Genomic DNA, 24,194 nt, shown 5'->3' on the forward strand with positions numbered 1-24,194 from the left:
CAAAAACTGCTCAGAAGTTTCAACAACATTCAGCAGGGTTCTTAAAAGTTGGGTGTATGTTTGACCTTGCACAAATGCACCTGTTGATGGTGGATTTATTTCGCCTAATGCAATTTCTGGCTTTGACAAGTATTGTAGGCTGGAGATTCCTGCTTACAAAAATACTACAAAAGAAGCGGACTGCAGTTTGCCTTTGCTACAGTTTTGAAACTCAGGGGAAAGCTGAATCCCCCACTTCGCAATGCTAGCTCGGCACTGTCTGACAATTCCAACGAACTCAGTGGATGTAGAGAGAGCTGTGTCTAAACACGAACAGGTGTTTTCAGCGTAGAGACGGAATGAGGAAAGACGCAGTTGCTGGATGCTCCATGTTGACATTCAATTAATGACATTAGGAACCAGAACTTTTTTTTTTACTTGCTTTTGTTAACTTAAGGCTGTGGTTCTCAAGTATGAGACTACCAATGGAGATCACTACCCTACAAAACCATATCAGATGCCCATATCTATTAAGCAGGGAGTTGAACTCTGAGTGTTATTTGCTGCTGTAAAGTGTCCATCAATAAATTCTGTGAAGTTCACGTGACCTTTATTTTATTGAAACAAGCTAATAATTGCATCTGGAAGTGGGGGAGGGGAGGCACTCACCCTGTAAAGTGACTCCTCCACCTGCAGTTGCAGAGTGATGGGGGAAGGAAGTGAGTGCGTGTGGAGGGAGGGTGCAGAGCTTTCTGCATCTGGGAGAGGTACTGAAGAGCAGCTGTGCAGAGGAAGAGGAAATCCTGTCCCTCCCCAGCCTGACCGGGACAAGCAGCTAGGTCCTTGTAGGAAGTTCCAGAGCTCCTTCCCAGCCCAAAACTTCCTGCAGCAGGGAGAGATCCCTGGAGATGGGTCTGGACCCCTCTTGAGAAGGGCCATGTAGGGAAAGAGGAAGTCCTGTCCCTCCCCAGCCTGGTGAGGACTGGCAGCTAGGAGCCCCTTGCTGGGCCGCTCCTGGCAGCACAGAGGAAATCATACCCACCTCTGCAGGACGCTTGGCTGCTGCTGCCTTCAGACCACTATCTTGAGAAGCAATATTTGGAATATAGAATTGGTTTTGGAGGAAATCCTCTTCACTAGTTAACTTGCCTTTGACTAGCTTGGCTCTTTTTTTTTTTTTTTTTTTTTTTTTAATCCTTTTAAGACTGCTGAGAAGTCTTGTTTCTTATGTTTACCATCATAAAGGTAAGTGTATTGTGTTTCTAGTAAATATTTGTACTTTCCCTCCCATCTTTGAGAGGACAAGAAGCCTAATCCTGTCAAAGCTGGTTTCAAGCACAAAAGAGAAATGAACTGTTTATAGAGTTTATATTTGCTAATAATTTCAGGATTATAACTGTTCTAAATGTCTTGTAGTTCATACCTCTGTGATGTGACCATGAAATCTATAGATGGAAAGGAATTCCCTTGTCACAAATGTGTACTCTGTGCAAGACTTGGTATGTATGTAATATCTGTAGATTCTTTTGTTCACAGTAACTTGTTTCTCTCATGATGTCTCAAAATGAGCTTTTTTTTTTTCTTTTCTTTTCTTTATAGACTACTTTCATAGGATGTTAAGCAGTTCTTGGATTGAGGTAAGGTTGCCAGTTGAAAATGTGTGCCACATTAGTTGTTTTTCATTAATGTAAGTAAATGAAGATTTTCTTCTCTCTCTCAAATGAGATTTTTGCCATTACCTGGAATGTAAATTAAAATACAGTTCCTGTAAAAATTGTAAGAAAATGGGAAATTTTAGCAGAAACACTAATTTTGAACCATTCAGAAACTGTATTAAATAAAAAAAATTAAGCATAAATATTATAAGCCATGGTAATTTTATGTAAATTATACTTTGAGTTAGTAAGTATGTTGCTATCTTAGAAATTTCTATTGCAACTAATCTGTAGTATTATAAAACCCCCTCAGTGAGTTTATGAGCTGCTAATATCCTTGGAGGTGTATTAAACTTCCTTCCTGCAGTAGGTCTTAATAAATGACATGTAGATAATATTAGTCTTCAAATAGTGTCTGTATGAGTGCTCCACTTCAGGTGCGCTCACACCCCATGTGCCTTTAATCAGAGATTTTTGATAGTAGTGCCTGTTTGGGCTGCACTTCCTCATGCCCTGCTCTGAGGTTACATGTGACTATGCGAGCGAACCACCCTCAGTTCCTTCTCACCTCCCTTGGCCTGAGACGGAGGGTTAGTGTGCCTTACTTTCAAAATCTCTTAGCCTAGCTTCCCTTCTTTATTTTATTGTTTTTCTTTAGTTATTTTATTTACTTCTGTATTTTGGGATTTAGGGGGAATTTTCTCTCTCTCCTTTTCCTCTTTGGGCAAGGGGTGCCTTACCCTGCTAGATGCCATTGCCCCAGATACCAGGCTCACTTCAAGCAGTGCGTCTCTTGCTGGGAGTCCTTCCTGGTCAGTGACTGGCATTCCCATTTTATCCACTACTTGGGAGAGTCTCATATCCTGCAGAAGTGCTCCATTTGCTCTACTTTTTTAAGGAAAGAGCAAGAAAAAATCGGGAGCTAAAACTGAGGCTCTTAATGATGGAGTATTCCTTGCAACTGGCCTCAGGTCCAGGCCAGGAGACACCTCTCTCATCCTTCCTGCCCTCCAACCGAAACATCGGTAACCGAGTGAACACAGTGCCCTGTCAATTTCAGCACATTCACCTGTGCTTACCCAAGGTAAATTCATGAAGAAAACCTATAGAAAATTGAGTCATTTTCTCCAGAAAGAGTCCATCTCAAAAAGACCTCAGTCCCTGTGGAGACTGCTGTGGAGACCTTGTGTCCCACCCTGGGTATGGCTGAGGCTCCAGACATTCTTAGTACCAATCCTGTGCCTGGGGCTCCGGGCTCAGCAGAGAAAAAGGACAGCAAGCATGCTTTGTATTGAGACCTTCGGTGCCGCACAGGCAGGACACTGCATCATGAGAGCATTCCACCATTAAGAGAACTATACTCACAACTCCTGTATGGTATACATCTAAGTTGACCACTAAGATGGCCTTGGTACCCGGAAGATGCCATGTCTCCAATATGGTCTCCGCGTCCCCCAAGTCATCCTCATGAGCACCGACTACTTTGATCGGAACAGACTTGCCAAAGCAGCATATAGCGTCGGTATTGACAACTGAATAGGGTCCCATCCTTCAAACCTACCCAGTACTGCAGGAGTTCAGATTCTCCAGAGATCTACTTGTTTTGGAGGAACTGGAGTTTTCCTTGTAATTTCTTGTAATCACCTTTGATTTTAAATGGGCAGTTTTTGAAATTGTACTCTTCTTATCCCTTTTTCCTTTAGGCATCCTGTTGTGCAGCTCTGGAAATGCCAATCCATTCTGACATACTACAGGTTATCCTGGATTACATCTATACAGATGAAGCTCCTGCAATAAAAGGTGCTGACAATATATTTGTTTCTGGAAATTGTAGAGCTGGGGGCATGAACAATTGACAGCGAATTTTTTAAAAGCAATACATTTCAGCTTGATCTCTTTCAAATAATTCTGCTATTTTTGTTTTAATAAACAAAGAAAAGACACCTGAAGGAAGCAGAAAGTTTGGATATTATGCACTACAGTGTGAACTCTTTCAAATTAGAGACATTTGTGTGATATGGGGAAGTGGTACAGTAAGTACCACAATTAGATGACATTTTTTACTAAAAAGATACTGTATTGCCTTTTTAATCATATGTATTATTTGGTAAACCCCTAACAATATGATATCATTTTATACTTTGGAGTTAGTTGTGGTTTTACCATGTGTTGTCTTCCCCTCCGCCTTTGTTTTGCTGAAGACACCATGATCTGCTGCTTTTCCCACAAGCCCCTCAGTATTTCTTCTATGTTGCCCTTTTATACATAAGAAAAACTCCTTCTCTACAAGATTTGCAAAGCCATTGCCACCTTGTCCTATTTTAAATCCCACTTCACAAACTACCTCTGCCATGATGCCTACAAATAACAGTGGAGCAAACTGGCCTTTGTTGGAACTTTTCTGAAGCATTTTTCTACTTAACCAGTCATCTTTCTCATGCAACTTTTCTTTATTTTCCAGACTCTCAAAATGTGGAATTTATTTGTAATGTTCTGGTGGTAGCAGACCAACTCCTTGTATCGCGATTGAAAGAAATGTGTGAAGTAGCCATTACCGAAAAAAGTGAGTGTTTTACTATGTTTCTTAATGAAGTGGCTGCATTTTTTTCGTTTTGTTAAAATAAACCTAGTTGTTTAGAAGGTAAGGGCTGAGCTTTTTTTGAGAGTTGCAGTATGACGCTTCTTAACTCTGGCTGTGGCTATGGAAAGGAAGGATTGAATCTCCAGTTCATGTCATTGTTCTCTCTTGCCTGGACATCTGTAGCCACACCCGCTTCAGACTGCCCAACATTCTAGAGCTAAAATAATCTTCTTGGCGTGCAACTTCAGTCATGTCACTTCACTTCAAGTATCTTTACTTCTGGGTCTCTTACCTCATCAAATTCAAACTCCTTGTCCTCGCTTTTTTAAGGCCCTACACAATTTGTTTCATGTTTCTCATCTCATGTCCTTCCCTAACTCTTTTGTTGCTCTTTTTGTGCTTTCATACTTCTCTTGACAATGTCTTTTTGGGTGGAAATGCCTCCCTCTTTTAGCACACCAACCATCCTCACTCTCCTTCATCTCTCTTCTCAGAATCTACTTGTTTTGCTTGGCTTTCCTTGGTGACTTCCATTCCTGCCTTCTCTCACTACATCTTTCTTAGCTATAGGAAAATATTAGAGCTTAAGCTTTGTTCACAATATAAATTTATTCATGTTACTGTTGTTTTAACCTATGTTTCTCGCTCCCTTTGTCTGTTTGCTCTATTTCCAAAGATGATCTGTGTTTAGATTGTAGGCCTTTCATAGCTGGGACTAGCTTTTTGATTTCTGTAAAGCATCAGTCATATTCATGCTACATAAGAATTTAATAGTGTTGCCTTGGGTGGAGTCGGGGCCACTTAAGCATTAGTGCTTCTGTCTAATGAACCAGGAAAAGGGTTTATTTTTATTCTTTTTCATAACCTGATTTTCCCCCATTCATACTGTATATCTTGAAGTAATAAGTGATTACAAAACAAAATTGCAGTATGTTGTCTAGTTAAGTCTGTGATGTTTCTTCTTTCCAGTTACTTTAAAGAACGCTGCTGAGCTGCTGGAGTTTTCAGCAACATACAGTGCTGAACAGTTAAAACTATCCTGCTTGCAGTTTATAGGACTAAATATGGCAGCCTTGCTTGAAGCGAGGTAAGAGTGGGTGTAGGGGTTACAGTATGCAATACTGCAAAAGTAGAACTGTTGGAAGAATTATCAGGAAATGTTACGAGTCATAGTTGAGAATATAACCAAAAATCCTCAGCTGCAATGCTATTCATTTGTGCTGAAACTACTGTGCCTATCTTGGAAGTTATGTACCTGTTTCACCTCTACTCTGACACATAATAAAGTGTTACTTCTGTAATCCTGAAGCAGAAAGAGCCTGTTCCAAAGCCCACTGAGATAAGTCAGTAGGAGTCTTTCCACTGATGTGGGCTTTGAATCAGGTCTAAGATTAGAGACCTGTAAGGTAGTTCTGGAAGACATTTCAAAATGCTTATAAGTAGGGCTAGGCGAAATTTTTGAGACAAATAGTTTATTCGCTGAACATCCCCAAATTTATCAATGTTTTTGCCTGAGATTTTTGGATGTAAAAAGGTTTTTTTTTTTCAGGATCAGCTTCAGAAAACTGTTTGTCCTTCCATCGCCCTCTATAACTTTAGCCGAGGAGCCAGGGCACTTGCCGGGGATGTGGGAAACGCAGCTTTGAATCCCTACTCTGGAATAGGGACTTGAATTCCTCCTCTGAATCAAGCAGAGAAGATTTGAATCCATACCTCCTGCCTCGCAGGGGAGTGCCTTAATCACCAGGCTATTGAATCGTTCTCACTCTGTCCCTGTATTTGGCCCAGTTAATATTTGAGTATTTATACAATGTGGAACAGCTTCAAGAGCAGAGATTGAGAGTAATCTACCCTGGAATAGCCTAGCACCTGGCAGGGAGAGATGTGAGTTCAAGTCCCTGTTTCAGAGTAGGGATTCAAACCTGCCCACAGGTGAGTGCCCTGAACTTTGGGCTGCGTATTAAAGGGGGGAGGGGAAAAGAGGATGGGGGGAACGCGTGGTTTCTTGAAGCTGGACCGAAACAAACTTTTCCAACTTGCTGACACGTGCCAAACATTATTGGAACAGACTATTTTCCGTGATTCTTTTCAAGTTGCTGGTCGAACCAAGAACCCAGTATACTCAGCTCTAGTCATGAACATCATGTTGGTATTTTTTACATACATGATAGTTGTTGCAGTTTTAGTGTAAACAATTTCTCTTTAAAATAATTGCTTTATTCACACATAGTAGGTTTATAATATGTTACAAGCAAGTAAATGAGATTAAAGCAAAGACCTCAATTTTTATTACCTGCAACAATAATTTTATTTAAAGGGTTAATCTGCACCGTATCCCAAACAAACTCTGTGTAGCAAATTGATTTAAAAAAACAAAAAACAAAAAAGAACTTGCTTGTTAGAAGCTACTCGATGCCTTGGATTGTTAGAATATATCGCAAAGGAGCCAAACAAGTAGGCAAAAGGTAGATAAGAAAGTACTTTAACATTTGATGATATAGCTAAAGTAGGATGTTAGTGCCCATGACCATAATATCTAATGCTATCACCTCTACATATGTGTACCCTGAACTGTGATTATTTGAATCTTATTGAACAAATATCTTGCAGTTTGAATCAAATGACTTAAAGTATGGTAAATGAGACCGAGGCTATGCCTATGTATCTTATTTTAGGACTCTGGACGTATTAAGTGATGACGTTTTGAAGGAACTTTCTGTGTCTTACAGAAAAATGGTAAGCTATACCTACTTCAGTGAAAAGTGACTACTTTTAAAATGAACATTGAGTTAAGCTGATAAATATGTACCAAATGCTCATCATGTGGGTGGTGGGACATTAATCCAGAAATAAATTTAAACTGTATTTTCCTAATTCTTCTTTACTTCTGAAATTTTCTGATAGTTACACATTTATTGCCACTGCAACATGCATAAATCTGAGTTCCATTAATACTATCAGTCATATGCATTTAATGGTATTAATGGCACCACAAAACATATGTTCTAAATTGGCTTTAGTGAACAAACAAGTGTCAGGTAATTCTATGCAGAGGAAGAATTTGTGGTGCTTGGGGAAGAGGTAACACTTTAATTTTTAACAGAATTGGTAGCTTCCAAGAGCATCTAATTCTGCTTTCCTGTTCTAATATTAGTAGGGCATTGTAGGAAGAATTAATATTAAGTGAAATAAAAGAAATGAGTGAAACTTTGCCAGTAAGCAAGGGAGAGTCAGCATACAGTATAAACAATTTTTCCTCTTTCATACTTTAATGGTAAGAAATTGTGATGTGTGCATAAATCTGTGCCATTCTTCTATGAAGTATCCTAGTCAGTTTAAATTAAGTGAGTTCTGAACCTCTATGTTTTCTTTAAAAGAATTCGAGAATGTGTGGCGTGTGGATGTGGGAGTGTTTGTGTGGATGTGGGTTTTTTTTTTTTTTTTTTTAATTATAAATTTCCTTGGGTTTGTAGGCTGTAATGCATAATGATGATATTACCTGGATTCTAAAATTTTGTATTTGAGTGATTATAATCTGGAACAGAGGTTCTCAAACTGTGGTCTGTGGACCACCAGTGGTCCGTGGATAGTTCCCTCTAAGGTGTGCACCTGGGGGGCTGCACACGAGAGAATGGAGGGCTACCCACCTAATTAGTGGAGCCGCACAGGCGTGGCTCCACTAATTAGTTGCCTGGACTCTGGGGAAGATGCACATGTAAGGTGAGCTAGTGGCTTTGGGGGGCATAGGGGGTAGGTCGGAGGGGGCAGTGGGGTGAGAAGAGGGAGTGGGGGGAATTTGAGACATGCAGGGCTGTGGTGGCCAGAGAAAGAGGCAACTTTCCCTAGTTCCAGGGCTGCGGCTTCTGGGGAGAGATGGCCCTCTGTGGCTACTGTGGCGGGGGAGAGACCCCCCCTCCTTCCCAGCCCCAGCTCGGGGGCTGCCATGGTTGGGGGGAGAGGGAGAGACCCCACCTTCTTCCCAGCCCCAGCTTGAGGGCTGCTGCGGTAGGGGAGAGAGGGCAAATCCATCACATTAGAAAGGTAAGACTACTGATATTAAAATATGAGTTCTGTGCTTTTTATTTCTAGAACAAACAAAGTTAATTATTAAGTGGGTTTTTTTTTATATAGTGCTTTTATCCAAAGCTCATTACAATAGTTATGTAGCTAACGGTACAAACAACATTTGGAAAGATCATTAAGAGGTCCGCCGAGACCCTCAGCAATTTTCAAGCGGTCCCACGAAAAAAAGAAGTTTGAGAACCACTGATCTGGTACTTCTTCAAGAAATAGTATGCTTTCTAGTACACAGCTTAAGAGGAGCAGTGTAACATTAACTTTTGATATTGCAGATTCCAGCTATGGTCAGGAGAGTGATTACTCCATATCAAGAAGGACCTGACATCAGCTCTTTAGAGCCTGATGACAGAGAAAACTTTGTCTTTTTGAAAGAAGAAATGAATACTGAAGTAACATCTCAGTAAGTCTTATATTTACTTCCTTTGATTGCTGAAAAGTTGGCCTCTGTAGTTCTTGGCATTCATCACTCCAACAAGTGAACTACACATAGCAGTATCTTTTTTGTAGGATACTGATTAGCTCTTTTCACAGCTAAAAGTCAAGAGCATTGGTGGCACCAAACAAATGGATAGAGTTAAGATACAAAAATAGAAGAAATGTGGAAGAAATGCAGGTTCCAGAATTGATTTTCAAAGTCTTTTCAGTAATGAAGTACTCTCCTTCCATCTTTCTCAGTTAAAATGGGGTGAGCAAGGGTGGCAAAAGGAGCAGTTCAGAATGATGTTTAAGGCTGAGTGGAGATGAGGGTAGTTATGTAGGCAGCAGCTGAATTATGGAGCTCCTTGAAACTAAAGATAAGCATAAACTTTAGATGGAGTGGGGATAATCCAATGAAGTGATTCGGGGAGGAAGAGGAGATGATGTCAAAAGGAGAACTCCTTTAATTGGGAGTGGGGTGGCAGTGTTTTGAGTGGACTGTAGTTGGAATAGAAAGATGAGAGTATAGGTGGCTGGAGAGGAGAGTGTTAAAGTAAGCAAAGCATGAGAAATAGGGAGTAAGAGGGGAATTAACAAATTTTAGAGACTAGAGGAAGAAGTGGTAAGATCCGGTGAATCTGGGTCTTGAGAATGGAGAAGATTTGAAAATGGTTCCATGTTATGAGATTGTGTAGCAAGATGTATGGTGGTGCAATTAACAAAAAGGATTCAAGAGCAGAAGGCTTTGAAGGAGACATGATAAACCCAGTTTTAGACTTGCTGAGTCCAAGTAGAGGTGTCAGAGGCAGGCACAGATCTGTGACTAGATAGAGCATGAGAGATCATGGGTAGAAGAGGATGCGTATGGCAGTAATCCGTGTTCAAGTGGTAGCAGAAGCCATGGGAACAAATAAGATCACCAAAGAGAGAGGGAGAGAGGAGAGGACATCTATTTAATATTCTGTGGAAAATCTGCATTTAGAAACAATGTTTAAGAAACCAAAATTAATGATAGTTGAGGGCTGGAGAAGTCTACATCTGCTGTACTGTATTAAAGCTCAATGTAAGAGAAATTTTGTCTGCAAATGAGCCTCATACTACAAGCTTTAAAAAAAATTGTGGCTTTTTTCCACCTAAAATGTAAATAAGCTTTTTCTTTCTGATGTCTGACCAGACTGACCTTAGGTTTTTCAGAGCTCTCTGTGCAGTGAAATTTGGTAGACTCCTGCTAGTTCCTTTTCTCCTCCCACTCATTCTGACTGGTGGCACTATTAGTAGAATTATAGTAGGTAAAGTCAGGAGTATGCACAGAGTGCACCTAGATGTATTGAGTTCTGTGCAGCCACTACAGAGGAGTTGGGCTCTTGTTGTCTTATTGTAGCTTATGTATTGTGGAGGTGAATGCCTGGTTACACAGGTGGTGTCGGAGAGAGGGCTTTGGATTTTTTGACCATGGGATGTTGTTCTGGGAAGGAGGATTGCTAGGAAGAGATGACATCCACCTAACGAAGAGAGCGAAGAGCATCTTCGCAGGCAGGCTTGCTAACCTAATGAGGAGGGCTTTAAACTAGGTTCACCGGGGGATGGTGACGGAGTGGGATACCGGGAGGAAATGCAAGGAGGAGGGTACAAGACGGGAAGCCTCCTGATGCATACTGAGAAAGTAGGGCAATCAACTAGTTATCTGAGGTGCATGTACATGAACGCAAGAAGCCTGGGAAAGAAGCAGGAAGAATTGGAAGTCCTGGCACAATCAAGGAACTATGATGTGATTGGCATAACAGAAACTTGGTGGGGCAGTTCACAGACTGGAGCGCTGTCATAGATGGGTATAAACTGTTCAGGAAGGACAGGTATGGGAGAAAAAGTGGAGGAGTTGCATTTTATGTAAGAGAGCGGTATGATTGCTCAGGGCTCTAGTTTGAAACTGGAGAAAAGCCTGTTGAGAGTCTTTGGGTTAAGTTTAGATGCGTGAGTAACAAGGGTGATATTGTGGTGGGCATGTCTGTTCGGTGCCGGATCAGAAGGATGAGGTAGACAAGGCTTTCTTCAGACAACTAACTGAAGTTTCCAGATCACAGGCCCTGGTTCTAATGGGGGACTTCAATCACCCTGACATCTGCTGGGAGAGCAATACAGCAATGCACAGACAATCCGGGAAGTTTTTGGAGAGTGTTGGGGATGACTGCCTGGTACAAGTGCTGGAGGAACGGACTAGGGGCCATGCTCCTCTTGACTTGCTGCTTGCAAACAGGGAAGAATTGGTAGGGGAAGTAGAAGTGGGTGGCAAGCTAGGCAGCATTGACCATGAGATGGTTGAGTTCAGGATCCTGACAAACGGAAGAAAGGAGAGTAGCAAAATATCAATCCTGGACTTCAGAAAAGCAGACTTAGACTCCCTTAGGGATCTGATGGGCAGGATCCCCTGGGAGGCTAATATGAGGGGGCAAGGAATACAGGAGAGCTGGCTATATTTTAAAGAAGCCTTATTGAGGGCGCAGGAACAGACCATCCTGATGTGCAGAAAGAATAGCAAATATGGCAGGTGACCAGCTTGGCTTAACAGAGAAATCTTCGGTGAGCTTAAACACAAAAAGGAAGCTTATAAGAAGTGGAAACTTGGACAGATGACTAGGGAGGAGTATAAAAATATTGCTCGAGCACACAGCGGTGTAATCAGGAAGGCCACTGCACAATTGGAGTTGTAACTAGCAAGGGATGTGAATGGTAACGAAAAGGGTTTCTACAGGTATGTTAGCAACAAGAATAAGGTCAGGGAAAGTGTGGGATCCTTACTGAGGGTATGTCTACACTACCCACCGGATCGGCGGGTAGCAATTGATCCATCGTGGATCGATTTATCGCGTATAGTGTAGATGCGATAGATCGATCCCCGATCGCTCTCCCGTCGACTGCTGAACTCCAGCTTGGCGAGAGGCGGAAGCAAAGTCGACAGGGGAGCCGTGGCCCTCGATCCCGCGCCATGAGGATGCAAAGTAAGTAATTCTAAGTCAATCTAAGATGCGTCGAGAATAGTGTAGCTGAAGTTGCATATCTTAGATCGAATTCCCCCCCCTTTCCCCCCCCCGTGTAGACCAGGCCTGAATGGGGGAGGCAACCTAGTAACAGATGATGTGGAAAAAGCTGAAGTACTCAATGCTTTTTTTGCCTTGGTCTTCGCAGACAAGGTCAGCTCCCAGACTGCTGTACTGGGCAGCACAGTATCCTAGAATATCAGGGTTGGAAAGGACCTCAGGAGGTCATCTAGTCCAACCCCCTGCTCAAAGCAGGAGCAATCCCAACTAAATCATCCCAGCCACGGAAGCTGAGTGCCTGGACAGGGGCTCGAACCCTGGACCCTCAGATTAAGAGCCTGATGCTCTGCTGGATATGCACAAGTCCATGGGTCCAGATCTAATGCATCCGGGGGTGCTGAGGGAGTTGGCTGATGTGATTGCAGAGCCATTAGCCATTATCTTTGAAAATTCATGGTGATTGGGGGAGGTCCCGAACGATTGGAAAAAGGCAAATGTAGTGCTCATATTTAAAAAAGGGAAGAAAGAGAGCCTGGGGAACTACAGACTGGTCAGCCTCACTTCAGAACCCAACAAAATCATGGAGCAGGTCCTCAAGGAATCCATTTTGAAGCACTTGGAGGAGAGGAAGATGATCAGGAATAGTCAACATGGATTCACCAAGGACCAGTCATGCCTGATCAACCTGATTGCCTTCTATGATGAGAAAACTGTCTCTGTGGATATGAGGAAAGCAGTGGATGTGATATATCTTGACTTTAGCAAAGCTTTTGATATGGTCTCCCATAGTATTCTTGCCAGCAAGTTAAAAAAGTATGGGTTGGATGAATGGACTAAAGATGGATAGAAAGCTGGCTAGATTGTTGAGCTCAACAGGTAGTGATCAACGGCTCGATGTTTAGTTGTCAGCTGGTATCAAGCAGAGTGCCCTAGGGGTCGGTCCTGGAGACGGTTTTGTTCGACATCTTTATTAATAATCTGGATGATGGGATTAATTGTACCCTCAGCAAGTTTGCAGATGACACTAAGATGGGGGGAAAGGTAGATATGCTGGAGGGTAAGGATAGGGTCTGGAGGGTAGAGATAGGGTCCAGAGTGACCTAGACAAATTGGAGGATTGGGCCAAAAGAAATCTGATGAGGTTCAACAAGGACAAGTGCAGAGTCCTGCACTTAGGAAGGAAGAATCCCATGCATTGCTACAGGCTGGGGATCGACTGGCTAAGCAGCAGTTCTACAGAAAAGGATCTGGGGATTACAGTGGACGAGAAGCTGGATATGAGTCAGCAGTGTGCCCTTGTTGCCAAGAAGGCCAACGGCATATTGGGCTGTAGTAGTAGGAGCATTACCAGCAGATCGAGAGAAGTAATTATTCCACTGTCTTTGGCACTGGTGAGGCCACACCTGGAGTTTTGGTCCCTCCACTACAGAAGGGATGTGGACAAATTGGAGAGAGTTCAGCTGAGGGCAACGAAAATGATTAGGGAGCTGGGGCACATGACTTACGAGGAGCAGCTGGGGGAAGTGGGGTTATTTAGTTTGCAGAAGAGAAGAGTGTGGGGGGATTTGATAGCAGCCTTCAGCTACTTGAAGGGGATTTCCAAAGAGGATGGAGCTCGGCTGTTCTCAGTGGTGGCAGAGGATGGAGCTCGGCTGTTCTCTGTGGTGGCAGATGATGAACAAGAAGCAATGTCTCAAGTTGCAGTGGGGGAGGTCCAGGTTGGATATTAGGAAACACTATTTCACTGGGAGGCTGATGAAGCACTGGAATGGGTTACCTAGGGAGGTGGTGGACTCTCCATCCTTAGAGGTTTTTAAGGCCTGTCTTGACAAAGCCCTGGCTGGGTTGATTTAGTTGGTGTTGGCCCCGCTTTGAGCAGGGAATTGGACTAGATGACCTGAGGTCTCTTCCAACCCTAATAGTCTATGATTATGTAGCTTTCAGGTGCTTCAGTTAACTCCAGTATTTTTGCAAGCAGCAAACAGGAATCATGGGAAGAAGTGACTTGAGGCTGACTGAACAGAATATGTGAATAATAAAAAAAAAATCCACTTTTCAGCAGTTGATTTTGAAGTGCTTTACAAAGGAAGTTGGCATCATTACTGTATTTTACAAAATATGGGGAAACTGAGGAACAGAGGTGAAATGAGTTGCTCAAGGTCACCTAGTAGGTTATTAATAGAGCTTGGAACAGAATTAATGTCTCCTGAAAGTCTGGTGCACTATCCATTAGGCAACACTACCTCCTCCTGCATAACACCATTTATGTATTTTCCAGCAGAGTATACCTGTGGAGAAGAGTAGTAGTGACATTTTATGATAAGTGTAAGAACTGAAAATTCAAGAATTGTTCAATAATAATACTAAGCATTTCTATGGCACCTTCTGTCAGAGGGTTTCAAACCACTTACAAACAGAAATGAATTTAGATGCCACAACTTTGAGATAAATATGCATGTTCCCCATTTTCAGTATCTGGAAACTCAGTCATGATTAAGTGATTTGTGGAGCTAATTAAAATTTTTCAAATCAAAAATTTTTGATGCATTTCTGTGGGAAAATTTGTCTTGGTCAGCTATAGTTCCTTGTATGCAAAGGAAACTATAGAATAGAATAGAACTTTTCTTGGCTCCTAGTACTATTTTTTTAATCACAAAACCATTTTTTCTCCTTTGTCCCTCCTGTGTCGTTGTACTCTTCTCTGCATATGATCTTTGACCGAAGAGTATGTTTGCATAACATCACTTGCATATCTTCCTCCACTGTTAGATATTTTTTTCTAGATTCCCTCGTGCTGCTTGTAGTATTCCACAGAAGCACTGGTGGTAATAGCATACACAATGGTGTCAACTAATACTTGATGAGGACTTGCATAAAGTTCTCCACAAAGTATCAGACATTTGGAAGACCCACTGAATCCTGCAGTACTTCATAGGATCCCATGAACCAAGCTGTAGGAAACAATTTTTTTTTTTTTTACTGCCTGCATTATGTGTGTATATATATATTTTTTTTAAAAGCTGATGATCTAGAACCTTGGCAAACCTGTGTTCAAATAATTTATTAAACACCTGTTTAGAATATTCTAAAGTTTTTCTCTTTGGAAAATACATATAGAAGAAGTAAGCACCACTTATGCAAATAATGCTGCCACGTACCACATTTAGCACAGAAGAGGAACGTAACAAACCTTTTGACGCATCAGAATTGGGTAGTTATTTCTTTTAAAATTCATATTACGCAGTTAATCAATAGTCATGTTCCTGATTATCTTCCACTTGAGGCTCCAGAAATGGTTTAATTAAACCCTTATTCATACCACCTAGTGGATGTTTCAGGAGCAATGAAGAAGACTAAAATTATGAATATATAAAGTTAACTTTAAAAATCTGTTTTACATGCCACTGTTGTGTAGGAGCCTGGATAAAATAGGCAATATAGGAAGAATGATTGGCTAAGATTAAAACTATATAATCCAGTGTAACAATGAAGGTATATTACATTTGATAATTATTGCAATACTGCAAAAAGTTTTGGCTCTTTTTGGGAGGCTTGACTTTCTGTCTTAAAGTCTCTCAAAGTACCTAAGCCTTATCAGGAGTCCAGTACAACTGTTTCATTGTGTCCTTCACTTTATTTCATTCTTGGACCTTTTACACATAACAATTGTAATAATGTACTTTAAAAGGGCAAGAAGTTCTATGAAATAGGAATATTGTAGTCAGTTATGGGTCATGTAACTCTCTTAAAGCTTTAATTTTGGCATAGTAAATAAAAGCAGTTTGGATTTTTTTCCCCACTTTTTCCAGTTGTTTGACTAAGGATAAGCATCCTGTCTACATGACTGTTCATAAGCTAAACTACCAGTGTAATAATGTTGTTATTTTGGAGTCCATGTTTGTACTGTAGAGCAACACCCTACCAGTCATGCTACTGTTTAACAGAGTTAAGAGTAGTCTTAAGACACCAAAGGTTACCATTTGGTTCAGTGAGCTCATTGTAGTACCATTTCAGTAGATCACACAGATCTTGTTCAATGCTACCCTGAGTAGGGTAGGTTGTATATGCTTACTCAGTGTGGCTCTCTGTCTCTCAGTAGTGATTGGGCCACATATAGAGGTTTAACTCTACTAATGGCTTCAAGCTCACAGACTTAGGTGTTTTAGCTTAGGCAGTCAAGACACACAGTTTTAGATCTAGAAAGTTGAGCAGGGTAGATAAAAATCAGTGATTTCTTTAAAAAAAAAAAATTGATTTTTTAAAATCAGATTTTTTTAACCGTTTAAATTATGTTTCTTTTAAAAAAATCTGTTTAAAATGAAATGTGAGTTAAATACAAAATGTTAAGTTCCAAATTTATGATAGTCTCTCAAAACATTTTAAATTAAAAAAAAAAAAAGCTAAATCCATGAGTCTCCATCAAAAACTTTGAGTTTAAAGGCTGCTTTTCTGTATAAAGAGAGAATCGGGGGGAAAATGTCTAACTTGTGAGGTCAAGCTTTATAATTATGATACAGTAGGGGTCAGCCTAAGTAATGTAGGAGACAGTCTCTTGGAAATGAGACATAGAGAGTAGAAACCTATGCTCCATGCACTTTCACTTAAATATATTTGAAATTTTCTCTAGGCTGACCTGAAATAATCAGTTTAACTAACTGACTACAGTTAATCTCTGTTTAGCAAATTATTTAGTTATAAACGTGAAACATGTTTGATGAGAGAAGTTTATGTATCCGAAATATTTATGGTGGTTTTGTTTAATAAAAATAACTTGTTTGTGTAAATTCCAGTTACCATTAGAATGCCGCTTGACACAAATCATGAGCAAAAACTTAATTATCTAGTTAATAAGCGACATCATTCACCATTTTCTAACCTATTAAAATGTACAGTTAATAAGAATCTGAAAATATTAAGCTATATAATTACTTAAATAAATGTATATTGTTACATTATACCATCCTAGGTAGCAAAAGGATGTACCAAATCTAGTGTAAAGACTCTATTTAGTTGTAAATAAACGTGTTTTAAAGGTGTTATCAACCAATGAAAAAGCATCTTTCTTTAGAAAATAACTGAAGAACAAATGGAAAAGTTGACTAATATCACCTATTTAAATTGAAGCTTTCTACTTGGTGATTTATATTGCTTTGATTTAAATCAGTCAACTATGTATCTGAGTTTAAATCTCCATTGCTGTGACCCACCCATGGGCATCTTTTTGACTCCAGTCAAGTGCCTTTTCTTACAATTATTCTTTCACCATCTCCATTTACTCACATCTTACATGTAAGGAGAGCTAAAATCACATGCTAGTTCAAAAGTCCATATCTGGTTTAATGAACGTGTAAGTGTCAAGACTGTATGAGAAGAAACACTAAATATTAATCTTGATACATCTACTTCACCAGTAGTTTAGTTTGACTTGTCATGCTCATGCACACACACTGGATGCACTATATAATCTTAACTGCAGCTAACAACCCAGTCTATAAATAAGCTTTCATATTATCTGAGTGATTAAAAATATTTACTTTGTTATTTCTAAAGATACATCAGATATAAAAATTTTTTGCATAGGGAAGCTCTTCTCAAAAAGGCAAAAACGAAGGCTAGAAAGAAGCCACGAAGACGATCGGACAGCTCTGGAGGATATAATCTTTCAGATATTATTCAGAGTCCACCCTCTACAGGTTAGTGGCAAATGAACTTTTCTTTCAGGCATCACAAAGTCTAGCATCAACTTTAATATGAAATACTATACTTCTGCTATCTATTCATCTTTAGAAGAATTTCTTACTTAACACACAACTTTTTTTGTAAATATCCAGTATGGATTTTAATGGTTTGTTTAATGAATTATAGAATTAAGTGATACTGCTTTGCCTTTTATATACTAAGACTAAAGGACATTTTTCCACAGCGTGTTTTTTTTTTTTTTTTTTTTTTTTTGTGTAACTTAAATATCCCCCTGTAACGTTGGCAGCCCAAACATTGAATCACTATTTGAGACCCTGAAAGAAAATGACTGGAAACTGATTAGCCTGTTTTTCATTGTCCAATTGGTGAGAAATAGAAAAAGTAAATGCATACATTCCTTCAAGAAAATAGTTTATGTGAATCAGATTAGAGAAAGGAAGAGAGGGGGAGGCTATTTTATTCTGCACAATGATGCTTGAAAATTGATGGTTACCTGCAACTGTATAGGATTATATAATGAGCTACCCTTTTAAGTTTTTTATTTATAGTTTTATATTTTTAGTTTTATAATTGTATAATGTTCAAAATATGATGCAGCCTTCCAGCTCTGTATGTTTTCTTATATAACCATTGTATAATAATCCTGCTTTTCATGATATAGTTCTATGTTATATTCTTATCCAATACATTTTAGGTTTAGTAAAATTGGATAAGGTTAACTCTGTGGAGTCACTTCCAGAATTGCTGACATCTGATTCCGAAGGTAGTTATGCAGGAGTGAGTAGTCCCAGAGACTTGCAATCCCCTGACTTCACAACAGGATTTCAAGCAGATAAGACTGAGGTATTTTGGTTCCTAGAAATCTACTTTTTTTTTTTTTTTTAAACCTTTTTGTGTGTATTTTAAAAAAAAATGCAAACCTTGATTTTTGTGTGTGTGCCTTTAGAAAGACAATTTAGTCACATTCTCATCCTGAAATAGTTTTAAAGTGCGTGTGTGTTTGTTTGTTTGTTAAAATAAACAAAAATCCTCTGTGGTTTTAATAGGTAGTGCTGATATTTTGTTTGTTTGTGTATGGTATCAGGAGTTTTTAAACACCATGTTTCATTATACCCCTTTTGTTTTTTGAAAATTTCAACTCTCTGATGTCTTATATTTATATTGTTTAAAATCCCTACCTCATTTTTATCTCCAAGTATAAAGGAACCTCTGATTTAGCAAAATAAAGCTAATTTTCTTAGCCTGATGTATTTGGTAAAAAGATTACAGGCGAGGATAATTTTAAGACGGTAATTAAAGAGATGATTTATAAAGAGAAATGAAGTTGACAAGAATTGAGACTAATTCAAATCTGTGTGCATGTTAGTCTCAGGTATCAAAATTGTTATTTTAGACTTGTAACAAATCTCTAGGAGTAGTATTACACTAGTTAATCTAGTAATGTATTTGAACATAGTTGTGAGGTCATGTTTTTTGATGGATGTTGTCAATTAAAAACAATATAAATAATGCAGATTGAGCTGGGATTAATTAAAATACATCTGCTGCTTCTGATATTTCCTGTAGATCCTCTTCATGTATACTTTAATATTTACGACTTTTATGTCACTTCTAACATCACCCTTTTCTAAATGGGGAAAAAACCCTGTTTCAGTTGAATTCTTTTTATGTTTCAGAAGAAAGACAAAATGTATGTTCAGAGTATAAATGCCCCACATTCTAATAAAGAGATGAAATTATATGAGGGATCATCAACACCGAAACAGTCTGTTCCACAGTCCATTCCCAGTATTAAAAACAACTCTGCAAGCTCTCCAAGTTGGGTTGCTACCTCTTTCAGGTACAGTAAAATGTATTGTAAGTAATTAGCTTGCAAGTAACGTGCTTTCCATTTGGTAAAAGATAGTGAACAATAGTAGTTTAATATTCTTGCTTCTTTTCAAAGTGAAAAGTTAACTGCATTTAAAGTGATCATATGATACCAGCAACACTTGAAATGTTGGCTAAGGATGCTGGCTTTCCTTTTGCAAATTGATATGCTTGCTTTCTCTTGAAGAACCATTAGATACATCTAAAAAGGGACACTGTCTCAAGGGCTTTTAAATTTTAAAGTAGCTCTTTCTATTAATTGGATCCTTTACTCCTCTATCCTTCAATTAAAAAACAGTACTACAGTATTGGGCAGTAACTGTTCATTTTACAATAGTGTTACTGCAGCAATTGGGGTTGTCACTGTAGTGTACCCTTTTTTTGAGGGGGATGTTTGACAAACAGTTTTGAACATTATTGCATTTATAGGCATTTTAAGGTCAAATTTGTTAGCTTCAGCCTCCTACAGTAATCAAAATTGATTCCTAATGTAGTTCTTCTAGTATTTTATCTACAATGATCTCACTGTAGGTGTGTGTCCCCCATGTGCATGAGCTTGGATTCTTTTGTTTAACAGCGTCTGTTGGGTCTCTGCCTGTGCCCCCCTCCTCCCACTTCCAAGGAGGGCATAAGGGGAAAAGCAGCTCCATACACCACTCGTTTCCTTACCACTCATGGCAGTGAGATGGTGTGTGGTATCTGACTGCTTCCTGTAGCTTTCTTAGAATGGGTTTAGTAGTTACATTCCCAAAGATGGGACTTTTTTGTTCTGAAGTCTCACATTGGCACCAATGTGGTGGTCTGTTGGCTTAAGTTAGGTCTCCAGGTTTTAAAATCTACCCTGCCTGTGAGGCAGCTATGCCTTTAAATGATGAACATACTAAATGCCTCTCTTGTCTAAGGGAAGGTCATAAATGTTCAATTTGTAGATATTTTTCTTGTGCAAAAAGCATCTTGTGATGCTTGACTGAAATTATTTTTTATGGAGAACTCCATGAGGAGTGATTCTGACTGAAGTCCTGCCTCGAAAGCAGTCTGCTGCTGTTCTGAATTCAATTTCAAATTAGTGCCCTGGCTACAAGAGATGCTATCTTAGGTTCTTCTGGCACCAGGTCTTGTCTTCAGTGAAGCATTCTGGTCCTTCACTGCAGCCCTCCTTCGGGTCTGTCAGTGACTTCTGCTGCCCAGGGTAAGAAGGAGTAGAGAACTTCAGCTGGTGCTCGGCAAAAGTCACTGTCCCTAGTACTGGCCAAGAAGAGGCCATTCTTCTGACTTGTCCAAGTCTGCTCCTGGTAAGCCTGACAAGCACTGTAAATCTTCAGTGACTTGACTTGCGGTCCTCTGCACAGTCAGGTCTTAATAACTGAAGCTCCTATCTCAATACCAATGACATTTGGTATTGTCTGACTTAAAATCTTCAGTACTATGTTGTAGTAAAAATCTTCCATCTGCTGATGCATAGTACTGGTTTGCATAGTACCATCTTTGTCAATACCTCCCTCCTTAGTGCAGGGCTCTTTAACTCCGGCTGCCTTTACAACATCTGCACATAAATCTTAGTGGTTTCTCCAGAGCCAGAATCTCCATTCTTAGATGTTTCCCCATTCTCTGTGGTGTCCAAGTTGCTTCCAGTACCAGAACACCAGATACTGATAATGCAAATATCCTTTTGTCCTCTGTTGCACCAATTTCTATCAATGGTGCCTGGATCTCTTCAGCCTGTTTCTGCTCCTCCTCCTGTTTGTCCTTTAGAGGAATTCTGTTCATCTGCATTTTCCTCCTCTGGTGACAACAGAAATGTTTTCCCTAGGACATTGTTTTGTTTTCCTAGATCTTTTCCTTAGAGTGACATATCTGCCAGGTTACAAGCTCCTTGGATCCCCCACAACATGGCATCATATGCCTTTTCTTTATCGGATGCAATTCTGGCCTTGCTGCCCTACTTGGAATCATCAGCCTCATTTTTTCTGTTCCTTACTCAAGACCCAGATCTAGGAACAAGTCACCTCCCTCACGACTGAGTAAGTATCTTCACAATGAGGAGGAGGGTCTTGGCTATTTCTCCTTGTTCTCAAGACACTACATGTGCCTTCTACAATTGATGACTTCAAGGTTTTTCAGAATCTTCTTAAAAGAATGGCTGGTACTTTGGAGATTAATTGAGAAATTATCCAAGGAAAGTCCCACAAGTTATTTGATATAGTGCATCCAGTCTTTCAAGGTTGCTTAACTATAAATGAGTCAGCCAATGACTTTTGGCACATCCCAGCCTCCATCTGAGCCTCTTTTAAGACGACAGACTGGAGGTATCAGGTTCTTCCAAAGGGGTTCAAAGGTTTTTTTTTGTTTGTTTGTTTTTTTTCCCCAACCAGTCTGTCCTTGGATTCTTAGTGGTAGTTCATGGAAAAATCTAAGCAGTCTGATCCTGTCAAGTCTACTTCCAGGGATGAAGAGCCCAAGAAGACTGGTCTTTCTGGGAGGGAAGTATATTCCTCATTTAGTCTTCAGATCTATATAGCCAATTAATTTGGCTTTGTTGTCTAAATATGACTTCTTCCGGTGGGATAAAATACTGAAATTAAGTGACAAACGGCCTCAGGACTCCAGAGATGAGTTGAAGCTGCAGTAAAAGGACAGTTGGCGGTGAAGACAGTGCTACAAGCCTCTTTGAATGCTTCTGATACTGCTGCAACATCTACAGCCAGTGGTGGTTACTATGTACAGAGTATCATTAGGGAGGAGGGATAGCTCAGTAGTTTGAGTATTGGCCTGCTAAACCCAGGGTTGTGAGTTCAGTCCTTGAGGGGGTCACCCAGGGATCTGGGGCAAAATCAGTACTTGGTCCTGCTAGTGAAGGCAGGGGGCTGGACTTAATGACCTTTCAGGGTCCCTTCCAGTTCTATGAGATAGGTATATTTTCATATATTATCATGGCTGCAGCTTTTCAGCATTCCACAAGAGGTCCAGTTGTGGACCTATCTTTTGAGGGCTATGACCTTTTGAATTCAGAAACCGATGAGATGCTTCACTATTTAAAAGACTCCAGGGTGATAATTCAGTTTCTGGGTCTCTACATTCCGGTTCAGAGGCGGAAGCAAGGAGAACCTCAGCCTTTGTTGAGGCAGAGACCTCTTTTGTCTTATTCCTGTCACCAGAGGGCTCTAGACTCAAGTGAATATGAGATCCCAGGGCCTAATGCATTTCTTGAATGCATAAACAGGGAATGTTTTATGTAGAAGTAGGGAGGTTATTTTACATCTGTATTTGGCACTGTTGGGACTGCTATAGGAATACCGTATCCAGTTCCGGGACCCACAATTCAAGAAGGATGTTGATAAATTGAAGAGGGTTCAGAGAAGAGCCATGGGAATGATTAATTATAGTGATAGATACAAGGAGCTCAGTCTGCTAAGCTTAACAAAGATAAATTTAAAGGATAACTTGATCAGTCTGTAAGTACACAAGGAAGAAATATTTTATGATGGGCTCTTCAGTTTAGCAGACAAATGTGTAACAAGATCCAATGGCTGGAAGTTGAAGCTAGACAAATTCAGACTGGAAATAAGGCATATGTTTTTAACAGTGATAGTAATTAGCTATTTGAACAATTTACCAAGAGCTGTTGTGGACTCTCAATCACTAGCAACTTCTAAATCAGGATTGAATATTTTATCTAAAAGATAAAAGGTTAGCCCAAATGGGAATTAATTCAGGGAATGACTGTGGCCTGTGTTATGCAGGGCAGACTAGAAGATGATCACAATGGTCCCTTCTGGTCTTAGAATCTGTGAATACATGCTATACAGTAACTGTGCCCTTCGTCAAAGGTACAGATTTTCCTAAAATTGAAGGTGACAGAAAAAAAATAAATACCTTGCAGGTACTTCAGAGCCTGCTAGTGAACACACATTCAGTCTTTGAGTGTGTGCGTGCCTGATGATTCATCTCTGTAGTTATGCATACTTTTTATTAAACTGATTAATGGTAACTTTCAAGATGGTAGCATTTATTTTAATTTCAGTGGAGAAGTGATACATCTGAGGGAGGGGAAAGCCTATCAGGGTCCGACGGAATTATATTCTTTTTCCATATTTTGCAGACCTTTTTAAGGTCACTTAGAATCTAGATCACCCCAATGGCTGAGATTGTCTATGTCTCTTCTAAGAGAATAATGTAATACACCTCTACCTCGATATAATGGTGTCCTCGGGAGCCAAAAAATCTTACTCCGTTATAGGTGAAACTGCGTTATATCGAACTTGCTTTGATCCACTGGAGTGCGCAGCCCCCCCCCACCTCCCCCCCCGAGCACTGCTTTACCGCATTATATCCGAATTCATGTTATATCGGGTTGTATTATATCGGGGTAGAGGTGTACTTCTAATATAAATAAGTTATACATATTGGTATACAATTCAAAAGGAAATTGTTTATCTGTAATTGTGTTCAAATTCACTTGGTGGTTGATTCCCAGACTGTCTAATTTCCAGATTCCTGTGGCTTTCTGAAGAATTTGTCTGAGCATTACTGGTTTGCTTGACGCTGCCCAAAACATAGTGCCCCATTTCAGTGGCTCTTATTATCTAAAATACAGATACTGATAAGGCAGGAAGTTGTTGTAGCAATTAATTTAAACTATCATACCATAGCTAATTTCTTCAAATGTAGCATATAACAACGTTTCTGTTTTAACTATAAGGAAGGTTTGAAGTGTCTGCATTGTTCTGCTAAGATCATTTGGAGAAAAATGATAGATACTAAATTTCTTAAATGACCTTGTTTTAAATTAATTTTATCTCATAAATTTAAGGATTTACTTCTAAATTCTCAGAACATTCACACTGTACTCAGTCAGAGTAAGTGCTGTAATTTGGGAAG

At 39.8% G+C, this 24,194-nt stretch overlaps 1 protein-coding gene across 2 annotated transcripts in view; it reads left to right on the plus strand.

Annotated features, from left to right (window-relative positions):
* Window positions 1-24,194, plus strand: part of IBTK (inhibitor of Bruton tyrosine kinase) — a 96,805-nt gene that overhangs the window by 38,052 nt on the left and 34,559 nt on the right. For both annotated transcript variants that reach the window (XM_034766144.1, XM_034766143.1), the window contains 10 exons: window positions 1,396-1,478; window positions 1,579-1,616; window positions 3,338-3,434; window positions 4,096-4,197; window positions 5,185-5,302; window positions 6,891-6,951; window positions 8,568-8,695; window positions 17,328-17,440; window positions 18,142-18,290; window positions 19,124-19,287. In XM_034766144.1, coding sequence (XP_034622035.1) covers window positions 1,396-1,478; window positions 1,579-1,616; window positions 3,338-3,434; window positions 4,096-4,197; window positions 5,185-5,302; window positions 6,891-6,951; window positions 8,568-8,695; window positions 17,328-17,440; window positions 18,142-18,290; window positions 19,124-19,287 — 1,053 coding nt within the window. The remainder of the gene's footprint in view (window positions 1-1,395; window positions 1,479-1,578; window positions 1,617-3,337; window positions 3,435-4,095; window positions 4,198-5,184; window positions 5,303-6,890; window positions 6,952-8,567; window positions 8,696-17,327; window positions 17,441-18,141; window positions 18,291-19,123; window positions 19,288-24,194) is intronic.

The sequence above is a fragment of the Trachemys scripta genome, chromosome 3, assembly GCF_013100865.1.
Source record: "Trachemys scripta elegans isolate TJP31775 chromosome 3, CAS_Tse_1.0, whole genome shotgun sequence".
In the NCBI taxonomy this organism is placed as follows: domain Eukaryota; kingdom Metazoa; phylum Chordata; order Testudines; family Emydidae; genus Trachemys; species Trachemys scripta.